Source organism: Rhopilema esculentum, chromosome 17 (assembly GCF_057945365.1).
Source record: "Rhopilema esculentum isolate cy_ngs chromosome 17, ASM5794536v1, whole genome shotgun sequence".
Taxonomy (NCBI): domain Eukaryota; kingdom Metazoa; phylum Cnidaria; class Scyphozoa; order Rhizostomeae; family Rhizostomatidae; genus Rhopilema; species Rhopilema esculentum.
In genome coordinates this window covers 3,437,197-3,452,624 of record NC_142831.1, presented here as the reverse complement: position 1 = coordinate 3,452,624, position 15,428 = coordinate 3,437,197, and the positions used below count along the sequence as shown (strand labels likewise).

The window sequence follows — 15,428 nt, the reverse complement described above, 5'->3', positions numbered from 1 at the left end:
GAGAAATAGGTTGGGGCTTGAGAATTGGTAAGGTTAGAGTAGGCATTAAGGAGGAAGGGTAAAAAAGGAATAGTTTTTGGCGCTTTTGATACGTCTCATGGGGCCAGAGATATAAACCTGGTCTCATGTAAGTATCTTGTTAGGACAGCAACACCCCATCTACGAGAAATAGGTTGGGGCCTGAGAATTGGTAAGGTTAGAGTAGGCATTAAGGAGGAAGAGTAAAAACGGGAATAGTTTGTGGCGCTTTTGATACGTCTCACGGGGCCAGAGGCTTAAAAGTTCACAAACCTGGTCTCATGTAAGTATCTTGTTAGGACAGCAACACCCCATCTACGAGAAATAGGTTGGGGCCTGAGAATTGGTAAGGTTAGAGTAGGCATTAAGGAGGAAGAGTAAAAACGGGAATAGTTTGTGGCGCTTTTGATACGTCTCACGGGGCCAGAGGCTTAAAAGTTCACAAACCTGGTCTCATGTAAGTATCTTGTTAGGACAGCAACGCCCCTTCTACGAGAAATAGGTTGGGGCCTGAAACTTGGTAAGGTTAGATTAGTCATTAAGGCAACTTCAGTGAACAATGAATTTATTTTTGTACTGCAAATAGTGAATAAACATGGCTTGATATGTACTGTGGCTGGAGATATTGTGAAAAATGACTTGTAGGAATGAAATCCTGTGGTTTCACAAACTGCTAGCTTATGTCTACAGGTTGCATTGTAAGGGATGCGAATTATAGAAAATCCAATGTTGATGTGATCTTGCTGTTATCTCTACTAGTGGTTTAACATATTAACCGAAGATTGGCAATATCGAGGATTCCAAACTCAAAAACAAGTTTAAGAACCATATGGAAAGCAGGTTTTCAAACCAGAAAGGAAAATCTTGGTACAAATTCACAACAAAATAAAAACAAAATGGAACATGAGAAGAAGAGTGTGTCGATGACCTACGTGGTTGCTGGTGAATTTTGGATATGTAAATTCTTTTTATAAGAACAATTTTAGAAGAACACAAGCCTCAAAACATTTCTAAAGTAAAGGACAAATTAAGAAAAAGTTGAGGCTGACTAATGTAAAATGTAATTTTGAGCCACGTTTTCTCTCAAAGACCTGAATTCTTTTGCGATTCAGGAGTGTCTTTTGAGAACTTTCAAACTTCTTGTCAAATAAAGGATGTTTCATAGACTTTGTTGGAAAAGGAGGCCTGAAACCCGCCCCCTCCCCCCATCCCACCTAATAATTTAAGAACAAATTAAAAAAATTCAGCCTTAGACAGAAAAATAAACAACAGCAAGCCTGAACTTAAATTTACTGGTTCTTATAAAAAAAGGGTCTTAGTTGGAAATGACCAAAATATGGGAACATCCTGATGGAAAGGCTGACTCGCTTTGATTTCAATCAACAGATGCTTTATGGAAAAAGTTCCAGGAAGTAAAAAATAAGAGAAAATGACAAAGCAAAAGACGTAAAAATGAAAGCAAATGGGGACAGTGACGATTAAGGTGTGTTGCTTTGGTTGGTACAATTGCTAAGAGAAAAGAGTACAAGTTTATTGAAAAAATTACTGTTCACTACCAGTACGGCGTTGTTTGTTTGGAGGTTTTGAAATAGGGAAGTTCTGAGTACTTGAAAATGAAAAGAGACGGATGGAGAACGTAAGAAATATTTAGAGAGACAGCAGACCCAACAGTTCACAAACCACAGACATAACCAGTATAAATCAACAAATAGAGCTTGAGACAAACGCAATGTACCAAATTTGGAAATGATAGGCGTCTCGTGTGATTAACTCTTCTATCAAGGAAGGCTATCGCAAGACAGCCAATTAAAATGCAGAAACTTCGCAAACAAGCGTAATGTATCTTTTCGTGTTTCAAACACTGCTTATCAGCTTGGCTAACACTGAAAAACGAGGCTGAATAAATAGGATGATCATATTTTACTTCAGTTAGTAGATAAGCTAAGAAGCCTGACAGACTAAAGGCACGCGATTTAAAGTAAAATTCTGATAGAGTCATTAATCCTTAACAGGACTTCATCCCATTGAGCGATCATTATCTAGCAAAGCTGAAAAAGCACTTTTTATATTCTTGAGCAAGCTAAAGGGGATTGCATATAATATTACGCTACAAGAAAAGAATTAAGTGACTCTTTTTCTTATCGCTATAAGGACATATTAGCAATTAAAATGATTTTACCAGAGTAAGCGGGTCCTTTTCTCCAAATATAAGAGTTATTCTAAGTACCCTTTAAATGGTTGATTACATCAGTGTCGAGATTCGTCACAGAAGATACGCAGCTTAAAGCGAGACACACAAATTTGCAAATTATACAGAAAGTGATCACTTTTAAAGTAATGGAGGATATGTAAGTCCTTTTCTTTGAGGGCTTACAAAAGAAGCCTTATCTGAAAGCAAAAGATTTGACAACATGTCAAAGTCATGTCACTAGTTTAAAGTTTGTACCGGGACATAATAACTCAGCAGTCATTTATGACAGAAAGCCCGTATACGAAAAGTGGATTGCTACCTGTTGAGGAAAATCCTAATTAATTGACTACGTTTAAGGACGTCAAAAAATATTTAATTGTATAAAATATTGAAATTAATATTTCTTTTAACTTTGTTGTTATTAATGATTTTGGTTAATTTGAGTGTTGATTTATTACTGATGTGTTAGTTTTCACAGCAAGTGACATTTTTTGTTTACTTTTATTTGAATGAACTGGGCAATAATGGCAACCTCTACTATCGCATATAAATCAAGGGAAATATTTGAAGTCGCAATATTAAAAATACAGAATTATATGATATCTAGAAGCATATGATAATGACCAATATCAATCAAGGAAAATATTTGTAGCTGCGATACTGAGAATACAGAAGCATATGATACCAAAAAGACTATGATACAGAGATATATCAATAAAGGAAAATATTTGAAGTCGCGATACCAAGAATGCAGAAGCATATGATATCTAGAAGCATATAATAATGACGCATACCAATCAAGGAAAATATTTGTAGTTGCGATACTGAAAATACAGAAGCATATGATACCAAAAAGACTATGATACAGAGATATATCAATAAAGGAAAATATTTGAAGTCGCGATACCAAGAATGCAGAAGCATATGATATCTAGAAGCATATAATAATGACGCATACCAATCAAGGAAAATATTTGTAGTTGCGATACTGAGAATACAGAAGCATATAATACCAAAAAGACTATGATACAGAGATATATCAATAAAGGAAAATATTTGAAGTCGCGATACCAAGAATGCAGAAGCATATGATGTCTAGAAGCATATGATACAGACACATCTCAATCAAGGAAGATATTTGAAGTCGTGATACCGAGATTACAGAAGGATATGATACCAAAAAGCCTATGATAAATCAATGAAGATATATCAAGATATATCAATAAAGGAAGATATTTGAAGTCGCGATACCAAGAATGCAGAAGCATATTATGTCTAGAAGCATATGATACAGACACATCTCAATGAAGGAAGATATTTGAAGCCGCGATACTGAGAATAAAGAAGCATATGATACCAAAAAGCCTATGATACAGAGATGTATCAATAAAGGAAAATATTTGAAGTCGCGATACTGAGAATAAAGAAGCATATGATACCAAAAAGCCTATGATACAGAGATGTATCAATAAAGGAAAATATTTGTAGTCGCGATACCGAGAATACGGAAGCATATGATACCAAGAAGCATATGATACAGACACATATCAATCAAGGAAGATATTTGAAGTTACAATACTGAGAATAAAGAAGCATATGATACCAAAAAGACTATGATACAGAGATATATCAATAAAGGAAAATATTTGAAGTCGCGATACCAAGAATGCAGAAGCATATGATGTCTAGAAGCATATGATACAGACACATCTCAATCAAAGAAGATATTTGTAGTCGCGATACCGGGAATGCAGAAGCATATGATACCAAGAAGCATATGATACAGACACATATCAATCAAGGAAGATATTTGAAGTTACGATACTGAGAATAAAGAAGCATATGATACCAAAAAGCCTATGATACAGAGATGTATCAATAAAGGAAAAATATTTGAAGTCGCGATACCGAGAATACAGAAGCATATGATACCAAAAAGCATATGATACAGAGATGTATCAATAAAGGAAAATATTTGAAGTCGCGATACCGAGAATGAAGAAGCATATGATACCAAGAAGCATATGATACAGAGATGTATCAATAAAGGAAAATATTTAAAGTCGCGATACCGAGAATACAGAAGCATATGATACCAAGAAACCTATGATACAGACCTATATCAATAAAGGAAAATACTTGCAGTATGATACAGGAAGCATACGGATATACTATCAAGAAGCACATGATACAGGAGCATACGGATAAAAGAAAATATTTGTAGTCGCGATACTGAGACAACAGAAGGAAGGAGGTGCATGTCAAAAAAATCGATTCCAACACAGCAATTCAAAATACTAGCTTTAGCAAAGGCCAAAAAAAGAAAGGCAAATAAAGCGCAAATGGGAAAATAGATAATATTTTACAAATATGTTTCTGCTTTTTCTGGTCGACAGATTATATCAACTTTTTGGGACGCAGGATTCTGGCCGTAAAAGAAATATTATGTTCTGTGTCGCAGGTAGAACTCAAGAAAACGTACGTTTAGTAGGAACGTAACAGAAGATATATCAAAGCATGCGTTCTTATAGCATGGTTCTCTAATCAGCTAATTATTCTAATTTATGTAATGGTAAATTAATATGTGCATAAATCACAACATTACAGAAAGAATTCAACTAAAAATTGCGCATAACGGCGGATTTCTACCCAGCCTGATGCTCACCAGCTCAAGTTGCATACATTCAGTGGGAGGGTTACTCAAGATTTGAAAAAATAAGCAAATACCTCATGTATTTCATAGTGTTACACATTTCTTCTACGCAGAGAAATTCTTCAAGACCAAAGAAAGTGCTACTGCATGCATTTTGGTAAATCTATAACAACAATTGTGTAGACGTTTAGGATCGGCATATGAACATGATAAATAAAATAAATTTTAAGAATTCTTCGCTCTAAGCCTTGACGACTTGACCACTTCAAAATAAATTTCCTAACATTTCCTCTGTCTAACTTCACCACCCCCCCCCCCTCCCCCCTCCTTACCTTCAGAAAATATTAGCTAGGACGAAGCTTTTGACGCACATATCTAATTCTTTCTCAATAATTAATTGTCAAAAGATATAGCTAGATATATGTCCCTGTGTATAACATCACAGAAAAAGGAAGTATAATATTTGATGCCATAATTATAGACACCATTTGAACCATTGTTAAATTTATCGTCTTGAAAAATAATAAGTAACACTGAGAAAAGCTAAAATATGCTTCAGAAGTAGAAAGCATTGAAACATATAGTAAGAAATTTAGTTATCATGGAGTTTTACTTTGAAAGACAAGGGACCACATAAAACTGAGATTCTCACCATTTTCAAATATTCAACTTGGTACTTGGAGAGCTCAGGAGGAAAGCTTTTCATGAGTTCAAATAGTGACAAGTGTCTAAAAATAGGAAAATACAATCAAAGTCTTTATCAAGGGGTTGCAATCAAATAACACCCACAAGAAGCAAACGAAATCGTTTAACCAAACCAAATATAGGATACACCATCAAAAAGGGCATTGCCTGTGTTTTTGACAGTTTGGAAGGCGGAGCCGTGTGCCATTCTCACCATTACAAAAGATTTCAACCATATATTGCATCATTGTCAAGTCTTTCGCCAATTTCAATTTAGCTGTTAATGCTATTAAGAAACATGATTTTGCTAAAAAACTCGTTTTTTGTGAAACTTCTTGGGGCCCCTTAGACAGCGTTTACACGGGGCCGGCCATCTTGGGACATTACTTCGAGCGTGGGAATTTTGTTCATCAAATAGATTTTTATTCAACAGACTGCTTAGGCAGTTTAACAATAAATTGCACAAAACATCAATTTTGATTACATTTACGTAATTTTGTTAAATGAATAAAATGGTAAGTAAAAACGAAGTAAACGAAAAGATAGCGCCCAGTGAGGGACTCGAACCCGCGACCCTCAGGTTAAAAGCCTGATGCTCTACCGACTGAGCTAACTGGGCTGCTGTATGAAGCGGTCGGAAAGATGATTACTCCCATCAAACCAGTGTCGCTCCTCCATGGTTCCAGACACGAGTGCGTTATCGTGTAATTTTATATGACAGTGAGGATAGAGTAGACGACACAATCTTTGATGTAATTGAATACTTAGATACTTATTTATCTATACATGTATACATAGTCGACAACATTTCATATGTCAAAACCATGTCTAATTTTATGGAAAATATGGATTTATACTCTTTTTTAAAAGAACCAGTAAATTTCAGTTCAGGCTGACTGTTCTTAATTTTTTCGAAAATCTGAGGCTGGATTGTTCTTGATTTGTTCTTAAATTAAGAGGGTGTAAGCAGTGCTATTGCTAGCTTTTTCGATCTAATGAGGTGTTCAGGCCTTATTTGCCAACAAAGTGAGTGACAGCCTTAATTTGCTGACAAATTTGAATATTCACCGAAAAAGCACCCACACATCACTAAAAATCCTCGATTTTGAGAAAAAACGTTGTTCAAAATTGCATTTTGCAGAAGCTCAGCCTCAGCTTGTTCTCACTTTGTTCTTAACTTTTGACCAGTTTTGAGGCTCGTGTTCATATAAAATTGTTCTTATAAAAAAAAGAGTGTAGTTGTTGCCTGCAGTATGGTTACCTTGAGTACAAATTTATCTAGGATGTATGCGGTAAAACAACATAATAAAACAACCAAAAATCGAAACTATTCTACTAACGAATATAAACATGAACCAGATAATTTTCTCCGAGGATTCATGTTCTTATTTTTTGGATAATTTGAGGATCATGTACTCTTAATATTTTTTTTTTTTCAACAATGATTTCTCTACAACTACATCATTTAAACTTTTATAAGTCCAATAAATAACAGATTTTTTTCATGAAATAATTTAATAGTTCATTTCCTGATAACATCAGCTAGGCATACACTCTTTTTGTAAAGGAAAATTGTTTATAAGAACACGAACCTCAAAGTTGGTCAAAAGTTGAAAACAAATTAAGAACAAGTTGAGGCTGAGCTACTGTAAAATGTGAATCTGAAAATGTCTCGAAACTCCCTAAAAAATTCATCTCAATAACGAAAAGTTTTATGCCATCAAGAGGTGTTTTTCCGTGAATTTTCAAACTTATCGGCAAATAAAGGATGTCTTATCGAATTTGCTAGCAAATGAGGCATGAAAAATCTTCTAGCGCACACTAGCTAGCAATTGCACTGCTCACCCCAAAATAATTTTAGAACAAATTAAGAGCAATCCAGCCTCGAATTTGCGAACAAATCGAAAACAGCCAGCCTTAAATCTAATTTACTGGTCCTTATAGAAGATATCATGATTTGTGACGGAGAGCCACAGCGATTCCAAATGAATCTACTGTTACTTGATAATGATAAAAAAGAGTGTATTCTAAAGTTGTTCCTTTTACTTGGTAAATGGAGCCTCAGCGTTCTTACAAAGTGTTTTCTTAGATAAAAAAAGGTTAACTGTACAATATTTTATTTTAGGTTATCTTATTCTTATCTTATACAAGTAACCTCCACACTTACCCATCGCCGTCGATATCCAGTTTACGAAATGCCGCCTTCTTTTCTTCAAACAGCACTTTTTGGTATTTTTTCATCTTTTGAAGAGGAAACTAATGAAAAACGAAGGAAATTTCAGATTTTAATGCAGTCAGCACTGAAGTGGAGTTTGGCTGCTAGGGAAAAAAGATTTTTACCATCATTTCTGTTGATTTTTTACGAAATTTCGAATTTAAAGTTAATGAGATAACATATCGTTGTGATAATGAACTAAACAATCAATATACCTCTTACATTACATGTAGGTATCAAGAAATGTTTTTTAATCACAATACTTTTGCTTCATCAACATGTTCCATGAACATCTACAATACCTGCCAAAAGTATTTGGAACAGCGAGCAATTGTAGCGGTATTTCTAAACTTGTTTCCCTAAACTATGACTAATCCTCTCCCCCTTCCACCTTCCCTGAAATAGGTGTTAAAAGTACAGGCTAGTATCATACAAGTCACAAGAAGAAACATACTTCCTAATTTTTCACGTCATGCTATTTCAACAAAACGCCCTGTCAGTGTCTGGTTTATAGACATCCAAGAATGATTAAGAAATTGTCAATCATTTTCTACGTAATTAAATTTAAAAAGCCCTATTATGGATACAGGCGTATGTTGGCAAGCAAAATATATCTTTGGATGGCAGGCAGACCTTTGCTAATACATTGACAAAATAGCAAATGATACTCCTTGGCTTTATGCTCCCACAACTAAAGCAGTTATTAAGCTGCTGTCATAATGAACAAAAGTCCTGTTGCAAATTATCTTTCTAGTAATAATGCTTTATCTATCAAACAGACACGAAAGTAAAACCTAAATAACTTTGATTATAAAGAAAAGAATGAAATTCTGAAGAAGTTCATTGAAGTTGACAGCAATCTATTAAGAGTTAATGAGTAGAAAGCGAACAGTCCTCTGTGTCTAGACACAAACATATTTTACTATAGATAATAGAATAAATCAGGAGATTAAGTTAATATACAAAATTGGAATAAATACAATCAATGGAAACAATTTCTTATCTAATTATTGATAAGTTTATTACTTATTTCTTACTTTTGTTTCATTAAAAGGTCGACAACTAATTTCATAGTCTCTCTATTTAAGGTGATCGTCCTCCGAGAAAAAAAGATCCCTATCAACACGTGTCTACAGAGATGGAGACTCAATTTTTTTTAATTATTCAGTTATAATTTTCGAGATTGTACTCGTGTTATCTGCCTAAACATCAGAGTCGAGGTTATAAAGAAAAAATCGCGCAATTTCTTCTGGCAATTTCCTCATTCAATGTATAAGAAACAGAAGATGCATGAAACGACAAATTTGTCACTAAAGGCAAGTAAGATACCGATATATCACAAAAGATAACAAAAAAAATCATATTTAAAGGATTCCAAAGACAATCCAAAGACCAAACAAAAAGTTTAAGGTATCACATAAAATTTCAAGAAGTTTTATTTTTAATCTCTTCGAATTAAAAATTCATTAGCAATATGAGAATCTTGGCGAAATTAAGGAGTGGCATCTTCAGATATACCAAGATGTTGATTCAATTTTTGATTTATTTGTATATACAAGAAATAATAAAAAACTGTTTTGAAAAAAGACAATATTTCAACACATATTTTCGTCTGACACTCTACAGAATATAAAATGTCTGAATAATGACCGAAAATAGCACGCTATGAAATATATGTACAAAGTTGTTGATCGAAATAGGCCAATAAGTATACTTTGGATGCATTGCATTAAAGAATATTGCGACTTACTTCAAGTACTCTTGGGCTGCATACTCTCGCAGACTCGATTTCCATTGAAAAATCTTCCAACGGCGTTTTATCAATAGAAGGAAGAGACGAGATAGCAGACTTTGACAAGTGTTCTTCTGATTTCGTTTCCTCTTTCACGACTTCAGGTAGCTGCTACCAAGAAAAGAAACAGCAATAATCCTCTCATAAAAGAAAATAAATAGTGTTAGCAGATTTTATAAAAAAGAAACTTGACGTGCATAGATCATAGAGCGATAGATGTGCATAGAGCGAAAACTAATTTGACAACCATTTTAAAGTGGCTACACGTTTTTAGGACTGTAAAGCTGTGAACTGGTTTGGATTTTAAACTAATGTACAATACCTTGTTTATTCGCATAAACCCTGTTATTTTGCTTGGTTCAAAAACGAACAAATAGTATGAAATTGCTCCCCTAAACATGTCTCACTTGGAAGTTTTAAATAGACATTCACAGCTTAAATGAATTTGAGACGAAAATACTTCATGCTAGTCACTGTGCTTTGCTTACTCAAGTTCAGGAAAATATTGCTAAATTTTAAAAAAAGTTAGAAGGTCAATCTTGATGGCAATTGCTGCATTATGGTAGAGCAACGTTCCTGCATTTGATAGTAGATAGATTACGAAAGTTATACGATGTTTTGATACTCGTGAGAGATATACATAATCAATGTGTGAGGATGGCTCAGTAGATAACGTGGCGGACTACAGATCAAAGGGTCTATCCTCGAGTCCATAACATGATCAAGCTTATACATAGTATGAAAAGACTCGAAAGCTCTCTGTTAATCGAAGCATGTGTTCACAAGGTGTGATAAATACGAGGAGAAAGACCAGCACGTCGAGTATCTCCACGATTGAGTAAGGCAGTCTGTTTCCAAGATTCATCTGAAAAGAGGGTTTTCCTCTGCTATTTCAGAGTCCGACATTAGTTCTTGTGGGTGAACATGACAAAAAATGCCTAATTTTTCTATCATCTAAACCGACTTAGATGCCAAAAAAAATTCACAACAGCTCGCTCAGGCAAAGTATACTATGGTGTTTCTTCATTCTGATCGGTTAATTGTGCATTAAACCAACAATGCATGAACATCGTGGTCATGATTCTGAGGACAGTTGGGGACAAACTGCCTTTAAAGTATAGTAAAAGGGTATTTTCTGGTTAAGAAAAGAAATGAGTGTCACAATTATTCATAAGCGGTTTCAATGTCGTTAGATATTATGACGGGCCTAAAACTTTAACTTTGGAACACAGGAAGTAGAAATTAAAATTCCAATGGTAGGACAGCTTTAAAGTCAAATCAAGGATATTAAATATTAGAAATTAAGCAAATTATAAACAAATGTAACAACAAACAAGTATGAAATTATGAATTACGAAAGGTGCAGTGTAATAGACATGTGACTTAATCAGGTGTCAGGGCAGTGATAGTGAGACCTGGGAGTGTGAGTGAGAGAGATTTTGTAGAGCAAGGGAACAATTGTATAACAGTGATAATAGATTACTGTTGTTGTGTTCCTTACCTGGTTATATCTAATAGTAGTTAGAAACAGTATAAAAAACAGTATAAAAGAAACGAAAGCAACTGTTTATGTACTGCAATCCTGGCCAAAGGTTTTTGGACTGGCTGGCAAATTTGAGTCTTTATAAAAAAATACGCTCAACTAACCTTATGGCCAGGATTGTGGGTGTTAAAGCTGGTAAACGTGAAACCTTCCTGTGTTGAGATTGGATAAAAGTTTTGAAAAATTCTGTCGATTATTTGTATGTAATATCATTAAATCAAAGTAAAATGATAAATAAAGATGACCAAAAGCTTTACCTCGTTATCATCGACTAACGTCATTTGATCGATCTTCTCACAATCAGCCATTGATTCAGTATCACATAAACTGGGAAGTTGCTCGCTTTTTATCGGTGTTTTAACTCTGTTTTGTTTGATTTTCTTCAAAGGAGGGGCATTTTTCCTTTTTGTAAAGAATGATGTTTTTTCTTGATTAGCGTTACCTTTTGAGTTAGTTTCTCTGAGACTAGTTCTTTTCTTCGCAACGGGTTTCCCACCACTGACAAGAAACTCTTTTGTCAAATTCTTGCTACCTTCTGTATCACTTGACCGTGTTATTAGTATACTCTTCTTCTGGTGCCTGCTTTTCAAAGCATAGCGAGCAGTTGTTTTCCCAGGATTTTTCGCGATTGCTATTGCTGGAAATTCTTCTGCTTTGACAGTATTAACTTTAACTCTTCTTAAATCCACATCCGTTCTTTGCTCTGTTTCACTGCAAGTTTTCACCTCTTCCACCCCTATATTTAACTTACAGGGTGAGCTGATCGTTGGCAGAGTTTTGTGCATTGCTTCTGATCTTGAAGATTTGTGACTTAAACAGGAACTATTGTTGATATCACTATTAGCTGCTGATTGTACGTGGACGTTTTCTAATGCCTGCACTGTTGGTGTGTCAATACTTGGAATTATTTCTGGGAATACAGCGTTCTTTTCCTGTAATTCAACTGTTGTTTTGGAAGAACCTCTCTTTCGGCGCTCTTTTCTTTGTGGTTTCTAAAACCATCATGAACAAAATTAACACCATGATAAAAGCTTGCAAGTAATTAATTACAAATGATAAAAATTTCATTCTTTAATATTAAATTGTGCAGCATTTGACAAAATGATACCCATAAAAGAGAAAGAGATGCTATAAGGTGTCTGCTGGATATTATAATCTTGTAAAAATGTTGTGACAGCAATAGCGTTAAATGATAAGCCCTTTAAATCGGATGAAGCCCTGTATGCAGAGGACAAATAATAGCTAGCTCCTAACACATGGTTTAATTTGTGTTTTTTAAACTGAAATTCATTTACGTTGGGTTACTTCTAGTTGTTACTATCAATATTTATCCACAATCATGCACTTTCCTTTGTATATAAGATTATGTCCATATAAAACTATAGAACCTAAACATTCAATTTGGAAAAACAATAGCCTTTATAGGTACATGATTGCCTGCTCATGGATATACTAACAACTAAAATAAAATAATTCAGTGTTCGAGTAACTCAAATGTGCCTTAAGGCTAAGATATTATATATCAATAACTTTTACATGAAAATGATAGGAAATAAAAGAAATGTACAGCTACAAGACAAAGAGATTAAAAAATCAAAGAGCTAGGTTTATAACATAATTCAAATGTCTAGAAGAGTTAAACATTTTTCTGGATGTTTTTTTATTTAATTAATATTTTCAACTCTGCATGTCCTTACCAAATCTGGTATTTCAATAATGTCAAGATCACCATCTGATCCATAATTGATATCAAGAAACAATGAAGGCTCTTTTGCAAGCTCTGTATGCTCCCTCTTGTCATTTGGATTCCAAAGCGAACTTGAGTTTGGACTTTTTTTAACTTTCTCTTCTAAAAATGTTAATGCTCTTTCTTCAACACAAAATTTGGGTCTTTCAGCAACACTAATTAAAGAAAATATTAAAATATTATAGAGAATATTAAAGAATATATTAAGAGAATATTAAAGAAAGAATGCTGGCAACTATTTTAACTTAGCTAAGAGGAAAAGAGATCTTTCAAAAGGCAGAGAAAAAATTATCAAATGAAAATACTGCTAATGTTCTGACTTTAGTGTGAAAGCTTTGAATCTGATTGCCTATAACATAGAAAAGGACTAAACAGCTCTGACATTATTCCTTATTGAAACACTGTAGGCTTAATATTGTAATTTTCTTTATTGAAAAATACAGAAATTTTCAGAATTGTGAATTTATTTCATTATCATCATTAACAATCACTGTGTTTTCAACATTTAAAACCTAATATTGTAGAGAAGAATAGCCATACAAATGGCATGATCCATTTGTCATAGCTACTGTACTTTGAAATGAATACTTCTTGGAAATACGTTTAAAGCAGTAATGGAAATATACCTACAGTATAGTTTGCAATTTTCAAAGACTTAAGTGACTTTTTGCATCATTGGTGAATATTGGTCAAACAATTTTCATGTTGACATTAAACGATGATGTTCCAAATACCTAGGCAAACTGTGAGCTTCTTTTTCATCTTTTCTTGGAATCTAAACAAATGGGAATGGTACTGATGAAAATCATTGAATCTTCTAAGCACAATTTATCAAGTCCTTTTTAGTAAAAAAATGAACGAAAATATTTGAATACAACTTGATTGATTAATATTTGTAGATAATCAATTGAATAATTGGCATACAGGAACATACAATCCCTAAAAAACACAAGAATGTATAAAATATTACACTTCTTTTGTGTATAATTACATCTTTCAGTACTCAAATCTGAATAAAGATAATAAATAATAATATATTATTTTATTCAATGAGGTTAAATTGATCAGCAACAAACACTACTTTACATGAATGACCTGTCTCCAAAACTATTATTTTATATAAAGAAATAAAATTTATTATTTACAATAGACACTTTCTTAAACAACAAAATCAAAGTTCACATCTGTTCTTGAATTTGAGTTTGCACTTTTCAAATCAGGTTGTACATTTTATTGCATATTTGTATTCTTTGACAACTAAATTCTTCAGGTGAATTCTGCTCTTATGCCAGGCATCGCAAGATTTGCTTTGTTTCCTCAATTGTCATTTTGGTGGTCTAGTCCCTTAAAATGTTTCTCTAATACCCGTGGTGCAAGCTCACATTTTTTAAAAGTTAAAACTAAGCCAGAATACTGGCTGTATGATTTTTAGCAGCAGAGCAGCAAATGGCTCCCTGGGTACATAGAAACAAAAAAATTGATTTCAAGAAGAGCCATTTGTTTTGTGGAACAGTCTAGGAAAGCAATCTGCATTATTTTAGGTGAATCTGGAGTGGAGCAAAAGCTATGGTTCTCCTTAAAAGACCAGGCAAATAACATTTAAGCTTACAGGTGCATTCTTTATTGGCTGCAAGCGTATGCCTGCTCTTGAAGATGGTAGCAGTACCGAGTGCTCCAACTGGAACTGTGTAGGGTGAATAAAAGCTCCAACAAACTTATTTGCATTTTTCTTCCTAGAAGCAAAAACAAAATAAAGAGGTCACAAGCTAGAAAAATTGATATTAAATGTTTGCATACAAGGACCGAGACACAGGGGGGCTGGGGGGCCTTGACTCCAAAAAACTTATGTTGCATAAGTACTTTTATTTTGTAAAATATGGCTGTTGATACACTGATTTATCAAGGCTGCCCTCCCAAAACAAAAAGTTGTATCTCAGTCTTTCTTTGCATACATTATGCAATGCATTCCTGAACATTGGAGAAAGAACCAATAACCAGCACATGCTATTGAAAAATGATTTATTTAGCATTTCCAAGCAACTTGTCTATATTATACTAAACACTGTAAAACAGTTCATCATTATGTTTTTGTCAAATATACAAAGCAAAATCTCAGTGAAATAGCTCTATGCAAGTAAAATTAACAAAAGAAAGACCTTTTCATGTTTCCAGATTTCTTTTTATTTCCACTTAAGATACCTGTTGAGGAAACAGACTTTCCAAGACTCACTGCTGCTTCATCTTTGGCTGAATTTTCTTTCTTCTTCAAAGGCTTCAAGTTGAGATCACTGAAATCATGCCAAACAGCAACAGATGGGTATGTAAACTGGTAAGTTTTTGAACTCAAAGAAGCACGCTCCTTGGACATTGAATAACCAATTCAGATGAACACAAATACACATAATATTGAGTATAAGACTGTGAAGTTGTTGTTAAACCAATGGACATGTCATATTCTTCAGCCTGCACAAAAAAAATAATACTTTTCATCAGCTGTGAGACAAAACAGCAGTAAATATTCCCCTGCAAAATGTCAACTATGAATCATTGTCCAACCATTGCTTGCCATGGTCAAACCATGTCCA

The 15,428-nt window shown here is 34.0% G+C and overlaps 1 protein-coding gene and 1 non-coding gene across 4 annotated transcripts in view; both read right to left on the bottom strand.

Moving 5' to 3' along the window:
• The window catches only part of LOC135682030 (uncharacterized), a 58,868-nt gene that overhangs the window by 42,341 nt on the left and 1,099 nt on the right, over positions 1-15,428 (bottom strand). For 2 of the 3 annotated variants that reach the window (XR_016144831.1, XM_065196734.2), the window contains exons 2-10: positions 15,000-15,306; positions 14,453-14,576; positions 13,578-13,618; positions 12,794-12,998; positions 11,354-12,088; positions 9,512-9,664; positions 7,714-7,802; positions 5,515-5,590; positions 4,937-5,025 (exon numbers count right to left, since the gene is read on the bottom strand). Coding sequence is in view for 2 of the 3 variants with exons in the window: in XM_065196734.2 (XP_065052806.2) it covers positions 4,937-5,025; positions 5,515-5,590; positions 7,714-7,802; positions 9,512-9,664; positions 11,354-12,088; positions 12,794-12,998; positions 13,578-13,618; positions 14,453-14,576; positions 15,000-15,211 (1,724 nt within the window). In the remaining variant the exon portion in view is untranslated. The remainder of the gene's footprint in view (positions 1-4,936; positions 5,026-5,514; positions 5,591-7,713; positions 7,803-9,511; positions 9,665-11,353; positions 12,089-12,793; positions 12,999-13,577; positions 13,619-14,452; positions 14,577-14,999; positions 15,307-15,428) is intronic. The other variant, XM_065196743.2, reaches the window with a different exon arrangement.
• Trnak-uuu (transfer RNA lysine (anticodon UUU)) lies at positions 6,093-6,165 on the bottom strand. Its single transcript has one exon. It is a non-coding gene; the product is annotated as a tRNA-Lys (tRNA).